Raw genomic sequence first — 18,785 nt, forward strand, 5'->3', positions numbered from 1 at the left:
TGGCCAGCTAAGACAATAGAGATCGAACACAGGTACCCACACAAATGAATTGATGAACTGATCAATTAAATGCAAAATGCATTCTTTAGATATGTAAATAGTTGGCCAAAAGACAGGGCTTACAACTGACACACCCCACAACTGCAGAATTGTCTGAGAACTTCTGCAGGTGACATGACTCAGAGTTGTACTGGAAGTCTGAGGTGTACAGTGTGAAAAGAAAAGGAGACAACACAGTCCCTTGTGGTGCTCCTATGCGACTGACTACCTGTTCAGACACACAGCCTTTCATTCTCACAACCTGTGGTCTGTCAGTCAGTTAATCAGTAATCCATGAAGTTGTGGAGGTGTCTACTTGCATCCTTCAAAGCTTCTCACGTAGCAGCATAGGCTGTATGGCAGGGCTATTCAAATCTGGCCCGCGAAGTAATTTGTACTGGCCCTTTAAGAAAATGTAATCTCTAGCAAGCGCATGAGCTGTCTCCACTCTTGCATCTCTCGCTCGATGGAGGTGGAGCAGATCAGACTCAAAGGGAATTTCAAAGTTGTAGTCTCTCTGTGTCCATTTAGTGAATGATGAATTTGTGCGTAGGCTATTCATAATAATAATAATAATAATAATCTTTATTTATATAGCACCTTTCATACACAGAATGCAGCTCAAAGTGTTTTACATGTGGAGCATGTAACACAATAATAGTCAGTCAGTCATTATCAATCACTTGCCGATGTCATTCATTTCTTTACGTCTTACAACATAAATAAATGCAATAATAGTCTAGTGAAGTCAGAAATGAGCCTGTCTAAAGGCTTCAAAAAAAGCCTGTCAGCAGACTCATGTGAAACTCAAAACAGTACATGTAATGTGAATCAAAACAGCATCATAAGGATGCATCTGAACTAAAACTGCATCATAAGGATGCATGTGAACTAAACTGGATTAATTAACAAAATAGGTATATATTCTAAGGCAGTGTAGAGCAGTGTTAACACATAACTAAAATCAGAACACTTACATGTTTCTTTTAATTCAGTGATTACTTGGTAACGCTTTAGAATAACATGTGCTTATTAGGTATTAACATTGCATTATAAGCAGTTAACAATTCATTACTAACAGTTTGTTAACTGCTGTTATCCTTTAATAACATTAACTAACTGTTAACATGCAGCTTGTAAGCGTTAATAAGCAGCACCACTTTTCCATCAGAGACATATTTGTAAAAAGCATAGCTGGTATGATATAGAATATTATCGGAATATAGAATCAATATGAACATTTTCTCCAAAAACAAGATGTAGCTCAGTAAGTAACAGGTCACTCTATGACACAGGAGACCAGGGTTTGATTCCTGCTAATTGCAATAATTTTGAAGGTGCATTTCTCACAGCTAAACCAAGCTAGATAAATAGATACAGTAGATATATAGAGATAGAAGGTCGGGCTTGTGGAGCTATAGGCTACATGGTCCTCGCTTTAGATTGGGGGGCTGCAAAATTTACTACAAATTGGTAAGAAAGCATAATATCCACCTCTGTCTATACACCATTAACAAGCTGCTTGTTAACACTAACAACTGTTAACAAACATGCTTGTAAGCAACTTAAAAGGCTGCTTATTAACACTTACAAGCTGCATGTTAAGAGTTAATTAATGTTATTAAAGGATTATACTTGTCCAACAATCCACCCTTTGATAATTATGAGAACATCAATCTCCTAGGCATTTCTGTTCCCTAGAAGTCATGGTGACATGTAAAGAGACTCATCATCTGGGTCAGGAGCCATCATAGTAGTCAGGGTCCAGCTCATCTTCATCAGGGTCATTGATCCTCTGTCCCCCACCATTGGTAACAAGGTGGATATAGGAGTGACGATCAACAGCCCTCAGGAACAGATGCTCTGGACAGCGAACAGCAGTTTCAATTGCACACTGCAACAGAACTCGGACACAGGGAATTATACAGCAACCCATCAAAGACATCAGGCACATAACCACAAGAGCAGTGATATCCACATTTTCCCAACTGCCAAACAATTGGTCAAAAGTTTATCAATAAAGTGACTCCAACTTTCTTGCAGATCATTGAATAGCTGGTGGAATAGGTGTAGGTGAGAGGCTTGTGACTCACACCTAGAGACTATAGTGGAGCTTTTAGTCTACAACAATGCATAGATAAATTATATTGTGATGAAACCATTATCAGACTGTTGCCCACAACAGCCATTTGCAGCTTTTGTCCAACTCTTGGCCTTGCAAGAGAAAGGGTGAATGGTGGACGTACATGTTGGAGGAGTTCATGTGACCTGGCACAGGGACACTGAGGAGCCATAATTAACATAAAACCCTGGACAGAGGGGCTTAGTGAATGAGGAGTGGAACGTGTGCAGGTGGGTGAGTGTATCAGAGGAGACGCTGTAGAAGGACAGAGTGCCCGCCGGCCAGTCCAGGTACACTCCTACTCTTCTGGAGCAGGAGGAGGGGGCAGGTATGTCAGTGTGTTTGTTATTGTGGCAGACAGAGTAACTGTAATCAGGAGAGCAGTTCAGACACCAGGACTTGGCATTCCATCCCATTATGATGTCATAATCCTCCCCTTTCCTCTTGATGCTTTTATAGGCCACAGCTATACTAGCTCTATCACTCCACTCAGCCTCCCAGTAGCAACGTCCAGACAGACCCTCTCTACACAACACCTGCCACCTGTCAAATCTCTCTGGGTGTTCAGGATACGGCTGCTTCTCACTCAGACGTGTCACCTTTCTGTTCCCCTCAGAGAGGGAGAGTTCTCTGTGTGCTGTGTTTGGGTCCAGAGTGAGTTCACAGGCATCTGCAGACAAAAAGGAGAGGAGAGAACATGAGAACATCCTCATCAGAATATGGGGAGTAACAGTCACATACACAAACACACACAAACACAAACAAGCACATATACACCACTTCAACACACTCCTACACACTAGGGCTGCAGCTATTGATTCTTTTTGGAATCGAGTATTCTAGCGATTATTTCATCGATTAATCGGGTAAGAAAGAATTTTGCGTTACTAAGTGCAATTTATTATTATGCACAACAAATATCATGCTGTAAACTAGCCCTAGCCACTTCAAAGTAAATTAATATATCTTTTTATGTAGATTTGTGCATCTGTAGCATTTATCATTACTACCAAATAACCTCCCTTACAAAACTTAACTGCAGTTTTTACAGTGCAGTACTAGTTTTTCCATGTCCAAAATACTGCATTTCTGCACTAAAGTACAGGCTACTATACAGTACAATGCAGTTTCCAGTGTCTAAAATACTGTATTTCTTGCATAAGAACTGCAAATATTTCCTCCAAAACTGCAGTTTTGATACTCACTTAAAGTAATGCAGTTATTTTTTTGGTAAAGGCTATAATATTTATGTCTGAGGTAGGCGATAGGTGAGATAGCCTAGCCTAACACCGGGAGTGTGTGTGTGCGCGCGTGTGCATGAGAGAGAGAGAGATTGGGAGAGAGAGACAAGATAAGTGTGTGTGATTTTTGGTGTATTGCTCACTTGCAATTTTACATGAATTAGTTTACTACTTAAAATTTCGACAACTTAACATCATATCGACTCATGACATTAGGCTACAGCCGCTAGAAATGCTGTACGTTCTAACTAGCTAACACATTAATCAGCTAACATCAGTGTTTATGTTGACTTGTATCGGAGGCTACGTTTGGTGAGCTGGTGTTAACAACTGGATGCTTTGGGCATAGATGTTGATTCATCGTTGGCGTGCTGTTGTGGTAGTCTACGCTAGTTCTGCAGTACATTGCACGGTGTCTTCTTTCCTAAGTTTGAAATGATCCCAAAACTCTGGGCATTCTCTGCCTTTTACAGACGGTTTCTTGGCTCTTAAAGTGGTGTGCACATCACACACACACACATTCCTACTCACCTTACCAAAAGACAAATTTCATGCAATTAGCCTCATTGGAAGTATACTTACTGAAAAAGATGTTGACATGTTCAATACATATTTTCCCCGCTGTATACTTATATACTTAATAGCTATGTATGTGTGTGTGCATATTTGGTAGGATGAGTAGGTGTGTGTGTGACATTCAAGCATAATTTGTCAATGTGAATGATCAAAAATACTGAATAAACAAAAAACAAAAACTTAAGCTTACATCTCAGCAAACGTGGTCGTGCTCTGCTTACAGAAGCATGGTCAGTTCTGTAAGAAAAACAAAATGTCACACACGTTCCATTTGACAGATGTCAACACTGCTGTTTTTTCTGTTTGTGCCACCTGTAAAATGTAAGGTGATTTATTATCCCACAGAAAATAGTCTGTTGCTGTATATGTTTTCCTTGAAGTATTGAAGTAACTCTTTCCAGCTGTCTTTATCGCATACAAAGGCATCCACTTGTCCCAAGGTGACACTTCAAGGCCCCTCTAGTTCTCAGAAAGAGACAATCATGAAGTAAAAAGCCCCAACACTGACCGTCCTGTACTTAGAGTAGAGTTAGTGAGCAACCTGAGGACTCCCTCTGAATAACAAATGCACTTTCCAACAGTGAAACTCCATTATTTAATGCATGATCAGGGACCAAGTGTAAGTATACTCTTTTGATCCCGTGAGGGAAATTTGGAATTTGGTCTCTGCATTTATCCTAATCCGTGAATCACACTCAGCACACAGTGAACACACAATGAGGCGAAGCACACACTAATCCTGGCGCAGTGAGCTGCCTGCAACAACAGCGGCGCTCGGGGAGCAGTGAGGGGTTAGGTGCCTTGCTCAAGGGCACTTCAGCCGTGCCTACTGGTTGGGGTTCGAACCGGCAACCCACCGGTTACAAGTCCAAAGAGCTAACCAGTAGGCCACAGCTGCCCCGAATTCAGGGGAACCCTGAATAAATGATTGTTTGTTGTACTACTTACACGTTTACTGGATATATTAGCCCATATGCACAACCCCTCTCCTTCCCCCAGCCTGGAAACAATGTATTATGAGTTTTCTGTAATTTAATGTTTACATATGCAAATTAGGCATTGTCTAATTAAATATGCACTAATTTGCATACATTTTAAGGCACGAAACCTGAGCATTGAATACAGCCAGGTTCAAAATTATGTTTTCATTGTGATCAGATATTAGATGGGGAAAATTAGATGGGGATTTATGAATATCTACTTTTGTTATCCTGTAAATCAGAATATGCTGTCAATAGCCCTTTAAAATCGTTTTTTGCCATGTTTGTAGGCATAAAATGTCATGTAAGTCAGGTTAATATATCAACAAACCACTCTGTAAAAATCTTCTACATATAGTTAGGCATAAGTCTAGACAGTTTGGTTTCTGAAGTGGAGTTTTCATGCTCAGAGTGGGAGAGGAAACTCATTTTGAGAAAACAGCCTTGAAAGACAGCCAATGAGATTCTGTTCCCAGCCTAGACTCGCCTTTGAACTTTCGCGATTGGTTGCTGATACAAAGGAAGTGTCCATATATGGATCACATAGCGTGATACAGGAAAAACAAAGCTTTCCAACGGTACTACACGTGATATGAGAGACAACATCTAAATGTGCAACACTGGGTTTCTTTCCCAACATACCTAAGTATCACCAGTTTACAAACAGGATCATCCATTATAGCAGATAACCGCTTCAGTCCTAATTCTCCAGGATGATTGTAGCTCAGATCCAGTTCTTTTATATGGGAGGGGTTTGAAGTCAGAGCTGAAGCCAGAAAACCACAACCCTTCTCTGAGATGAGGCAATCAGAGAGCCTGTGAGAGAGAGACAGAGAGAGAGAGGGAGAGAGAGATTGTCCTTTTTATTGTTCTTTCCTGAATACAACTGGTTACATTGTTTGAATCTGAAGTAATTTGTTTATTTTACAACAGATAGGTCTGGTAAAGCTATTTATTAAAGAAAAACTGCAGTTTTGGCAATTTCTTCGCTGTTTTCTTGCTTTTTGCTAACAGGTTTCTCTGCAGAGCTCCCCCTACAGCTTCAGAGTATATATTTTACGACACTCCTCAATCGGTCAGTCTGCTGTTTCCCCTTTCCCTGTTCCTCCGACAATGCACTTTCTGTCTCTGAGTTTAGTGGCCCTCCGGCCCAAAGTTGCAAGGGTGTTTTTTTCTGCTCACAGGCGCTATGGGGAAGCGAGATGGCCACCATTCACCCCAGAAAAACGTATATAACCATTCCAATGACTCCAAAGCTGTGCAGTTAAAGTAAATTAAGCTAAACAAACTGCATAGTTCCCCTTTCATTTATGATTGGATAAGATACATTCCTTGAGTGGCAATATCTCAGGACATCCCAACTCAGACACTCTGCTTTTTGCTCTCAATTGTCCAATGTGAACATTCCATTCATTCACAATGAGAGAGAAGCTATTTCATAACATCACATTTGACAGCTATTGAGTGAGAAAATGGAGTAAATAGAGTAGGGTGAATGTTCAATTTATTCATTTCATAACACCTAATATATTCTTTGTGAGACAAAAAGCATGAAGGGCATACTGGGTTAAATTTGGCTCACAAGGCTGATGTACTCAGATATTTGTTACCACACAGAATCCACTGATGAAAGGTATAATGATATTTGAGCTGAACCACCGTTCCAATTATACCCGTCCCTACTGTGCTGCTTGCAAAATGTGAATTGGCTTGGTCTGGGCCACTTTGTTTCCTCTTACAGAGCCAGGACAGCGTACAAACCCCAGAGGTTTTTTGAGTGCACATGCAGAACAAACAGCTAGAGGGTCATGGTCATTCTCTGTCTAAAATGCACCTTTAAGTCTTTAACACTGTTCCAATACAGACTGTTATAAGAAATTCTGCAATCAATACCATAGAGATTTCTCTGTGCTTCAATCTCCTTGTTCTCCTCTGTCAAAAATGAAAGACTTATGTTAAAGGAAGTCAGCTATTTATACTATTAAATTCAATTACTGACATTTGGACAAGCAAGTAGGTTCAGAAAATGACAGTGTGCACAAGCACATATAGCCTCTCTCACTGAACTCTCCAGTGAAGTGTTGCATTTGAACTATTGAAAGATTAAAACTATTTTTCAGGCAGAGGATGAATGAAAAAATAAATAAATAAATGATAGAAGAAGCAAATAGGGCATCTTTCAACTTGACTAGTTGGTAGTAGAACTGTTGTATGAAAGCAATATGACATGAGTCAGAGTGGAGTTGGTAGCAGATATTGCCATGGCTGTGATTACCTGCAGCACAAGGCCGAATAAAAGCCATGATATGTGCAACCAACGCCATTCTCACTCATGCCATATTACTTCATTATAAATTTATGACAGAGATTTGATCAGTTCACACATATTTTAAAACTCACAAATAAGTTCAAAAGTAGAATGACACCTGCACAATGATGGGCAGGGTAGGATGTTAATTGCTACTTTTTCATTTGGTTGAGCAGTTGATATTCTACTGGTATGTTGTCATGGTTATTAGGGTAGTCCTTATTTTTCAACTTTTAAAAGTTCATGCTCTTACCCAACAAATATGTTTGAATAAATAAAAAAACAATTGGGCACATTTGTATCAATATTAATCAATATTTAGAGGTTGCTCAAGAAGTTTAAGTTTGAAGTTTAACACATATTGTGCAATGTGCATATATTTGGGATTTTTTGGGTATTATGTGATACATTGTGCTAGCATGTATAATTGTTTAATAATATATGCTTATGACAGCAATGGACTTATTTGACCATGCAGTCAATAAAGATTAAAATGTAGGGTCTGGGCACTCACCGTTCGCAGTGCTCAGTCCGAGGGGCGGGATAATCAGTTGTCTTTCAAATTCCCTCTGCACGCAATAGGACGCAATAGGATATTTGTTTTCAAGTAGCAGGGAATTCAAGCCAAACCGTTGCAACTCTGTCATCAATCATTATGTTAAGCCCACCAAACGACTCTAAACACGATTTCAATGCCTGATTAAGTTTCGATTTCTGGAGCTCACAAGCCAACAGAGAGTTGCTAGACTAGCCCTGGCAGCAAATTTAATTTTAAACATAGCAACTCCTGTTTTAGTTGTGATATGTCTTTCAAAGCAAGAACACTTCAATGTGAATGAAGCACAGTAGACAATATACACTGAGACAATGGCTGAAGCAACACGAAGCAAGTCTGCTATATGGTTACTCGGATCAGAAGAGACTGAAATAACTGGAACAAAGTTACCCTCCAAGAAGCAGGTTTCATGTGTGTTATAATATCAATTTCAATTTAATTTCACTTATAGAGCGGCAAAACATTACTTATGTGTCATGACGCTTTACAGAGTGTTAAACATTTAAAGAGAGCCCATGAGTTACAGGGGCGAGGAAAAACTCCCTAGAATTGAAGATACATATAGGAAGAAACCTCGAGCAGATCCACGACTCAAGGGCCTGATCCAAGGGTATCACATAAAACATTGAAAAAAAACTTCATGAAAGTGCAACAGCGGTGATAAAAGAAGTCTTGGTATTCTAGGACAAGGCTAGGATTCCCGTTCGTCCCCAACATCATGCCATAAAACAACTGGAAACACTTCAGGACAAATGGCAGAAGCCAAGAAAAATGCCAAGAGAACTTCCAAGACTCAGCAGTCCAATGTAGAGGCCTTTGTAGACCAGTTAGGAGACCTGTTTGATATTGCATTTCAGGATGCACTCATTCATCTCAAGAATCCATAAGATAGAGACTTTCCTCTGGCCCAGAGTGAAAATGGTCTCAGGTGTACAACTGTACAATATGATGATACTATACTATAGTAGAGTTCAACATTCTGTCATTACGTCATACAAGCATGACAAGTGATTTTGGTTTGTTTGTTTGTTTGTTTCTTTCTTTCTTTCTTTCTTTCTTTCTATGATTTTGATGTTGTATGTTGTTTACCACACTACCACAGTGCCTGTGTTATTAAACATAATATTGCATTTTTTTTGTGTTCTTAAATGGTACAATTTCTGCAAAAAAATAGCGATTCTGGAAATATTCAAAGGCCTTGAGCAACCTCGAGATATTGTGGGAACAATTAAACATTTTCCACAGTGTGTTTTTATTGATATCCTAACACATTTAGGGGGTGAGAGTTAAACATTTCCAAAAACATTTTTTTACCCCATATAAGGACCACCCTAATGGTTATTGTAATTAACCCTTAGAACGCAATTGACGCAAAGTGCATCAAAAAACACACCCTTTCTTCTCTGTTACATTGCTCCGCAACTGTTCATCGCAGCAACCTTTATTGAATGACAGAGCAGAAGTGGAGCTTTCCAACGAGACCATGCACTTGTCTGTATATTAAAGTATGAAAATTAAAAAAATCATGAAATTAAATCAAATTGCATAGTAATGGGTGTGCAGGTGAATGTATATATAGTATATACTTATACTATATATACTATATATACATTCACCTGCACACCCATTACTCTCGTTTGAATCACGTGCGAACCCATGAACGCATAGATATGGCAAGCATATCAGATGAAAGAGGAGACACAAGGCTATCCATTGGTACCAAGTATGTTGATCCTTCTGGCTTATGAAAACAGACGAAGTGACTGCAAAATAATAATGTCATGTAGAAAAAACAATGCTGCACACCCATTACTTTTGTTTGCATTATGAAAGATGAAAGAGGACACACAGAGCTATCGTTTGATGTCAAGTACATCCTTCTGTGTTATAAAACAGATGAAGTGACAGCACAATAATAACTTCATATAGCTCAACTTACCTCACGTTTTTGTCTGTTTTTGCAGCATGTTTATAATCAAACGCTATTGTGTGTTTCTCTATGGCAAAGAATGTTCATAATCCGGTTTTGAGATCCTAGCAAATTCCTGCATGCAATCCAATTCAAGGCTCACATTGCATCCCAATTTGTTCGACAAAGAAACACCTTTTTTGCCTTTACTTTGTTCATGGCAATGTAGTAAAAAGTTGTAGAGGATCATGAGTGCAGACACGCACACACAGGCTAACAGGCAAACTCGGGTCAAGTTAGGTCAGATCAGTTCTGTCACAGATATAGAGCGCAGAAAGGTCATTTTTAATCACTAAATAAAAAATGGCATTTATTTCTGTAAGGCGCACACCACATATGTCTGTAAATTGCTCAGCCCCAGAGAATCCCTCCACCATCGCAATGATATTGTCATATTCAGGACAGTCTGCCCTACACACACATCAAATGCATGTAGAGCTATGAGCTTGCTGTGGTGAGATACATGTCAAAATATAAGATTTTTATAATACACTTTTTACTACTACATGAAATGATGGCAGATTTGGATAGCCTAGACTCTGCTGAAAAAAACAATATATAATATGTGTGAGGTACTTACAATGACCAGAATAAATCCTTATGAATAAAGGTAGTGAAAATGCCCTAAAAACAGCTTGGGGTTCTAAGGGTGAGGGTAATGAGGACATTTAAGACAAAGACATGTCTGCACCCACCTTAATGTGTGCATTTTGCAATTGGAACGGGACAGTCCCTTAGAGAGAAGCTGGACTCCAGAATCCCCCAGGTCATTGTCACTCAAGTCCAGCTGTTGCAGGGAGTTTGTTGACTGTAGAACTGAAGCCACAATCTCACAAGATTTATCTGTGAGTTTACATCCAGCAAGCCTGCATAAGAACACAACATCAGATCAGATAATCACTACTCAGCAGCTGATCAATGAATTCACTTACACTGATTTAGTATAGATTATCACCACATGTTGTCACTGCAGCTATCTATTTTGTTTTGTATAACTTCTTGATTTATTGTAAAGGCCATATTTATTTATTCTTTTATTAGGGCCCAAGCACCGAAGGGCGCAAGGCCCTATTATTTTTGTAAGGATTATTAGGGCCGGAGCACTGACAGTGTGAGAGGTGCTCGACAGTCCGAAGCTCTATTTTGAATTTGTAAGGATTATTATTAGGGCCCGAGCACCGAAGGGCGCAAGGCCCTATTGTTTTTGCAAGGATTATTATTACGATATATTCTGATTTTTGTTTTCAGAGCGATTTCCTTTTTTGAGGTGGTTAAAATGGGCAAAAAGTCTTGCAATTAGGCTAATTACTTACATTAATATGAGAAAAAAATATTGCAAGTTTTCTGTAATTAGTGGGTTTGATCCAGCAAGCGGAGCAAGCCCACTATTGTTCTTCTTAAGTTTACTTTATTAGTGGGTTTGATCCAGCAAGCCAACTATATGGGATTAATGTGACCATGTTCCTATAGTTTGCTCTTTCTAGTTTACAGGAGTGTCACGAATGTATGGATAGGCAGTCTGCCCGTGGCTGACTATAACTAGGTTCAGCAAGCTTATCTTTACATGTCATAACATCAACTAAACATAAGTCACACATTCATTCTATCACTTGTAACATGAACGTAGCCTATTTCCTACAACTACAGTAGGTGAGATAATTGGCTGAATTAACTGAAGTTCCACAGTTAGCTAGCTAGCAAGCTAACCGTTTTGCATGGGATATTATGGTGTACATGCTAAATTTGTTCTCAACATGGGGTATTGCAAACGAATTAGGTTGGTAATGTACATAGTTTCGACATGAGTAAGTTACGTAAACATAATTCTTCATAACTGCCATGTTAGTAAAATGATAGAATGTCCTGTGAATTAAAAATAGATGTATCGTCAATGTGTGATTATTAGCTGTCTAGCAATGATATAATGTTAACTTGTTTTCCTCTAAGATGGGGCGTGATGCAGATTAAATGTATCTTTATGATGATGCGGCGTTAGTAGGCTACATAAAGGCATGCTGCACACACTTGGTTGGGCTAACGTGCCAGCCAAAGAGTAGTAGCCTAGGCTGCCGCCAAAGATTTTTTCACCGTCACTTGTTCTGTTATCAACATTCCTCTTTGGCTGCTACTATTTGCGATGCACTCTGCTTTCGACATTCATTTACATTAGATTACATTCTTTTCAATACAACTCCGCACACCAGCATTGCACTTCAGCGCCGTGTAAATCACGATTCAGTTATATTTGGTCGACGCTGCTTCATAAAATCCATTGTTCATCCAGTGCTTGCCTGTTAAAAACTTCGGCGCTGATGTGTGTGGCAAGTGACAGTGCACCATAGACTGTAGGCCTATAAAATGGCAATGCACTTCTGTTGAAAACTTCCTTATTTTCAACTGAACTCAAAGATAATGAATATAGTATGAATATAATATTTTCTGTTTGTTATGCCCTTTATAATGTGTGTAGGCCTACATTTTATGCACGCACTTCTGCGGTAGCATTTATTTCAGTTTATATCAGCTAAATTTCTGAAGAATATTGTGTTGCTTCAGGTCTGCTGCACATCTTTTGAAATTTGATTTGAAATAATCAAATAGACCTACGTCTTAAAGTTCAGTTAATAAAGTAACTTGCTTTGCTTTCATTTGAATCCCAATCAAGATACACAATAATTGCTTTATTGTTAATATGGACTCCTGGAAAGTTCAGAAATGCAAAATAATAGAATTTTAACCATATGATAAAATATGTGATTAATCGTGATTAACTATAGGAATTTAGCGATTAATCGTGATTAAACATTTTAATCGTTTGACAGCACTAATATCTACTTTTGTTATCCTGTAAATTATGCTGTCAATATGTCATATGGCGAGATTATGGTCTATTTTATTTCATGTGTGTGTTTGGCACTGTTTTCCCTTTTTCTTAATTTGATTTTTTTGTTGTTTTGTGATTTATTTTACTATGCATGCACTACTTTAGTGGTTGTTTGACCGTGATTTAGAATGTGGGGCAACGCCCCCGTTTTCTCTTAAGTGCCTGACCACAGGTGATTACGATATGAACAGCTGTTTGAAATTGCCACGCCAAATCACAGACGGCGAAGGAACTGGAACAGTGGTCTGAGATCCTGTGAACTCTGCCTGTTGCAGCCCTGTTCCCCACGTTTATTGCTGGGTAGTCGCGAGTGTCTTATTTGGTTGCCACGATCGTATGGATTATTGTCTGTTTGTGTCAAAGCCTGATGTGCCAGTCCCGCTATCAATCCGTTGGCTGTGTGTCCTCGTCTTCCCCTCTGCTGCGCTAAGATTGCTGCCGTCCTCTGCTGTGCTGTCCGGAGCCTGCCTCGTCCGTCCTGAGCCTGTGGTTTTGTGGAGCGCTGTTCAACAGGACTGGGAGCCAGATTAGTCTGCTCCCAGTTTATTGGTGAGTGACGCCCTGTGTCAGGCTATGCTGTCTTCCCTCGTCTGAGGTTAAGATCTACGTCTCACTAAATCGGAGTGCTACAGACTGTCTGCCGTAGTCATATCCCTATATATATATATAGCTTATGCATATTCACGAATTGCAGTGATTAATTTGTATTGCACGATTGTTGCTCTTCTAGTGTGGTGCTGTGCTTATGCTGTGTTTGTTATCTATGGAGATACTGGCGGCCTTCTCTTTGTTTGTGTGAGTGTTGTGCCGGTGCGTGCGAGTGATTGACAGGTGGCCTGCTGTGTAGACGTCACTGCCTGGTGTGAGACGGACTTGTGTCAGAGGAACCTCTTATGGACTGTGGGCTCCTAGCTACGAACTTCAAGTGGACTTTTGAATCTGTTGTCTGATGTCTAGCTTTTAAGCTTGAGCGAGTGCGTGTGCTAGGTGTACCCCTTTTTATTATTGTAATCAGAGATTGTAATAAATATATTTTTATACAAAAATTGTTGTCTGGGTAAATCTGTTGTGTTGCTCCCACCAAACTAAAAGAACTTGTGAGTAAAAGATAAGGTTATTTTATTTAATAGAATCCCAGCTCTCCAATTGGGTGGCGTAGTCAAGCTACATTGCTTGTATCACAAAAATTGATTTTTGCCATGTTTTTAGGCATAGAATGTCATGTAAGTCAGGCTAGGAATAATATATAAACCATCCCCTCTGTAAAAATCTTCTAAATATAGTTAGGCATAAGTCTAGAAAGTTTGGTGTATTTAAGTGCTTCTGAAGTGGAGTTTTTGTGCTCAGAGTGGGGGAGGAAACTCATTTTGAGAAAACAGCCTTGAAAGACAGCCAATGAGATTCTGTTCTCAGCCAAGACTCGCCTTTGAACTTTCACGATTGGTTGCTCATACAAAGGAAGTGTCCATATATGGATCGCATAGCGTGATACAGGAAAAACAGAGCTTTCCAACGGTACTACACATGATATGTTTTGGATTACGGCCGTGGAAGTGCATGCAAGGTTAGAATGCTAACAGGTCATTCCGTGTGAAATCACCCAATTTCAGTAAGATTTGGCAGGTGACCCTCTCTGAAAAAATCTGAAAAAACTCACAGGTGTTTGTAGACCAAATCTATGCATAGATCTTAAATAGTATATCTATATCACTAATCGTTGCAAAACTACAGCCCTTTGAAACTTCAAGTCATTTTAAGCATTGTGGTGAACAATCCTTTTTGTTCAACTTCCAACATTATTGGCTCTTTTGGTATTTCACACACATTATTGAAACTATGTGAATAGAAGTATATTTTCCTGTTGATTTAAAAAATCCATTCAGATCAGACGTATTGTGTAATTTCCCCTCTGCAAAGCTCTGAAAATGGCTATAAATTCAAAAAAATATTAACATTTGAGCCAATGTTTTTTCTGTTCATTTAGGCCCTAATAAACAAAAAATGCAAGGAGCCCAAAAAATTAGGTGAGGGAAGGCCCTGAAACGGCCACGCCCATTTTTTAGACACAGAATTCTTTATCTCGGCTCCTGAAGATCACAGAGAGTGGGTTAAAAGATGCAGAAACACCACATTTATATTAGTGTTATGAACAAGCATAGGCCCTAAAAACTTTACTTTTTGAGCAGCATTAGAAAACTCACAGTGGTGGATAATGACAGCGTATAATCTATGGGCTGCCATAGACTTCCATGGTGGAATAATACAATGGCTGTCAATTGATTTAAAAATGTGATCAAATTAATTACATACTCCGTCATTAATTAATCTAAATTAATAGCATATATAATGTTAGCTCTGAAAGTATTTCAAATATTTAAATAAAAATTAATCATTGAATAATCAGCATTAGTGACATTAAAGTTCAAAAACTATTTTATTATTATTGTCATTGTTCAAATAATGGCCATAATAAACTATGATATGACCTAATATGCTGAGGAAATAAATTCAGCAGTGTAATCTCCCATCATCCTCAGCTGGGTAAGCATGTTTGTGTGTGTGTGTGCGCATCCAACTGAGCGCATGCACAATTCTGGTTGTGACAAGTGTTGCTTATAATGATAATGACCGGTATTATAGTGATAATAGTTCATTTACGTTTGTAATAATTAAATTTGTACTTTTCTGTCAATTTCTTTATTTTGAGTTTGGTTTACCATTCCCTGTCAAGTTCCATGTCAGGTAGCATCGATGCGTCCCTGTTCTAGATGCTTTGCCTATCCTTCTAGACAGAGACACCTTCTAGACAGAGACACCAACTCCAATAGCATTTACACCCAATTGTCTGCTAGGCTAGGCACACACACGGATCTGGTGTGAATTTGGCATTAATGCGAATGATTATTTATTGAAATCAAATTCTCTATTTTTGATAAACTCCGATTTCCGTCTCCATTTTATGTTGCGGCCTCTGAGTGGCCGTAACAAGACATCTTTTCTCCTGTAATGACATAGATCACACACACACACATCACACACAAATCTGAGAGGTTTTAATAAGATGTAGTGCAATGTGTAATGTGGCTAACTTAGGGATGTTATGAACGACATATTGGCATAACATCGGTATCAGCCAATATTTGCCTAATTAAACAAACAAATAAAAAAAGTATCAGGAAATGTGTGCAAGGCCTTATTCGAACCTTAATATCTGCAGTATGCTGTTGGATCTGATCAGTCCCTTAGACAGAAGATGAACTCCAAAATCCCCCAGGTCATTGTTACTGAAGTTCAGATGTAGCAGGGAGTTTGGTGACTGTAGAACTGAAGCCACAGTCCGACACAATTGATCTGTGAGCTTACAGTCAAAAAGCCTGCATAAAAACACAACAAAAGACAAAATGAATAAATGAAAGATATACTGTTTACACAGTGCCCTGATAAATAAATACAAATAAATACCAATCATCAACAGTGCAGAATTCATTCATGTGTACACTATGGCCTTCCTGTTACGTCCTGTTATCACGGAGTTACAGGCGATAAACGATTTTTGATGGTCACAAGTTTACTTCATTAGGGACTGTTCGTTATTTATTTAAGTTTTGGGAGCATTAGTCAAAAAAGACGTGACCCTCCCTCGCCAGCAAGAAATTTTTCTATGAGCCTCCAAAGTGATTATGAAAAAACGCATGACCCTCCCCTTCAATTTATTGATGCCTTCTGTAGGCTACTGGGTCAATTTGGGAGCTTGCATGCTACCACTCCTTTCTTAAAATGCGAGACCCTTTTCACCCTGTTCTTGCATGAAATCATGCGATAGCCTATTGACGGTGCATTTTAATAGCAGGCTAAAGGCTACACCAGCTTGTCTTTAAGAGGGGAAATTTTATAGCCTATAACATTAGCTGAGTCACATATTTGGCCATACGCCGTTTATCATAGGCTATCACGAAACCAAACTACAAAGGCGAACACTTTAACAGGGGGAATTAATTGGGCATGAATCATGCTGAACGCTATTTGTCAATGAGTTGAAACACACATGACATTCAAACTATTGATACATTGTGCACTATGGACACTGGTCTGTAGGCTACCATTGGACAAATAAATGACATTGACTCGCCATATCCTGACTCAGAAAAAAAACATCTTCTTGCTTTTTGCCGCAAACTCAGCAATGAAATCATAGGCCAGCTTGCAGGTAGCATAACGTCTTTTTCATTTCATAGAAGGGCGGATGGATGCAACCGCGAGGACGGCAATGAGTTGTTAACAGACATGAACCAAGACATACTGTATAGCCCAGCAGCAATCTATCTAAAATAACACATACTTGAAGTACCATTCATGATATGTTGTCAAATATTGAAGTCGTGGGATTTCATGGGGTACATAATTTAAGCTGTAGGATGTTTCATGCGTCCCCCTTAATATAACTCTTGAACGGTTTTGTTCAGAGCTATACATGCAACTGCTTTCGACAAAGGACAGATGTATGTTTCTAGTGACAAAATATTAACTTTCAGTGTTTTACGATGTCTTTGTCATGGGGAAGTGTTTTTCCCCATGCATTTATTCTAGGCTACTGTCAGTGACTGCCGTGAGAGAAGCGGGTTCTGTGTTGTGTTGCGTTGTGTTAATTTATTTTCATTGGGCATGCCCTGCTGTGCCGTCCACAGCTCTTCAGTTCCGACAAAGCCGAAATTACTCATTTTTAAACAATGAGTGCAGGCCGGCCGCGCGTTTGTATGGTTATATTGCTTGACGGGGGGGATCCCAAGCAGCTTTCAGCCATAAGGCTACTTTGAGAACATTTCCTAAATCACCCGACACTAATATTCAAAATGTTGAAAACTATTTCGGCATAGCCCATAAGCAGTTTAATTAAATGCAATGTTAGTTGTAAACAATCGGGCTACTAGGTGAGGCTTGGCCTCACAGATGCGCTCGTGCCTTAGATGGCAAGAAAAATATTCACAATATAGGCCTATTAACTGACCGCCCGATTCACGTTGGCTGGGGAGCAGGGGGGGCCATCAGACATTTGTGCCCAGTTAATCCGGCCCTGCCCCCAACAAATCACACCTCTGTGACAGCTTAAAAGAAGTCGAGAGGACTCCTAACTCACAGACCTATTCACAAACCGGTTTTGTGGCATTTCGCCATGTTTTGAAATCCTATGCGGCTACAGGAGCTTCCAATCGTGAGGAAGCAATTTTGCATTGTAGGCATAACTAACTAGGCTACTCATTGTCAACATGTAAATTAAATGTAACATTATTGTGAATCAAATTAAAATGTTCTCTTTTGCAAACGTAGGCATAGTAACAGATTAATTTAATATTGTTACAAAGATACTACATCAATCCATATGTTTCATTAGGCTACTAGGCTATTTGTTTTGCCTTACTCTTGATTCATTTAGGCTAGGCCTTTTTATTCAGTTATTCATCATCTTTTGTCCTTGTGTAGCGCACGCATTCTCAGACCTGTCACCTGCCACTCATCGTAAGGGAGGTGTTTGGAATCATTCCCGCGTTACAATCATCAGCCAATCAAGGTGGTCACTTCAGTCAAGCTCGTGCATGAGTAATAACGTCATCCATAGCAACGAAGACTCACTCACTCTTAGTCAAAGATTCTAGAGCGCTCAGCTCCAGAATCTGTTCAGGAGTTGTCATTTCCCCTTACTAAGAGTAGGTCTGAAAGGCTTTGTGAATAACTTAATAAGAGAAACTCCTAGCTAAAATCTTGTATTGCTATTTAGGAGTAGCCTACTCCTAGTGGTAAGGCTTTGTGAATATGGCCCCTGGTGTCTAAACCAATGCATAGCCCATTTACACAAAATAATGGTTGAATATTAGGCTACTGATGATCATTGTTATTTAAGAACATGCAGTGTGCGTAGGGCACCAAAAACATCTTGTTCGTAAAAAATCATCATACCGCACATTGTGGCCGGTCTGTTATTTAACCTACTTACTGTAGGCTGCGCAAACCACAGGTCTTTATTTTGTGCAAGCCTGCATTCGAAGCAGGCATTCTGTTGAAGAATTCTATATAAAGCCTGCGCTAATCCTCCTGCCCCCGATACCACAGCTGTG

The 18,785-nt window shown here is 39.4% G+C and overlaps 1 protein-coding gene across 8 annotated transcripts in view; it reads right to left on the minus strand.

The window, feature by feature from the left end:
* Positions 1 to 596: 596 nt before the first annotated feature.
* The window catches only part of LOC143136317 (NACHT, LRR and PYD domains-containing protein 3-like), a 286,890-nt gene continuing 268,701 nt past the window's right edge, over positions 597 to 18,785 (minus strand). For all 8 annotated transcript variants that reach the window (XM_076297033.1, XM_076296993.1, XM_076296976.1 and 5 more), the window contains 5 exons: positions 15,879 to 16,049; positions 10,487 to 10,657; positions 5,601 to 5,774; positions 4,169 to 4,215; positions 597 to 2,831 (listed from right to left, as the gene is read on the minus strand). In XM_076297033.1, the coding sequence (XP_076153148.1) occupies positions 2,299 to 2,831; positions 4,169 to 4,215; positions 5,601 to 5,774; positions 10,487 to 10,657; positions 15,879 to 16,049 (1,096 nt within the window). In that variant the 3' untranslated portion in view covers positions 597 to 2,298. The remainder of the gene's footprint in view (positions 2,832 to 4,168; positions 4,216 to 5,600; positions 5,775 to 10,486; positions 10,658 to 15,878; positions 16,050 to 18,785) is intronic.

This window comes from Alosa pseudoharengus, unplaced genomic scaffold, assembly GCF_046254945.1.
Source record: "Alosa pseudoharengus isolate Yale_2024_CS ecotype anadromous, Long Island Sound unplaced genomic scaffold, YU_APseudo_1.1 YU_APseudo_1.1_scf_1, whole genome shotgun sequence".
Classification (NCBI taxonomy): domain Eukaryota; kingdom Metazoa; phylum Chordata; class Actinopteri; order Clupeiformes; family Clupeidae; genus Alosa; species Alosa pseudoharengus.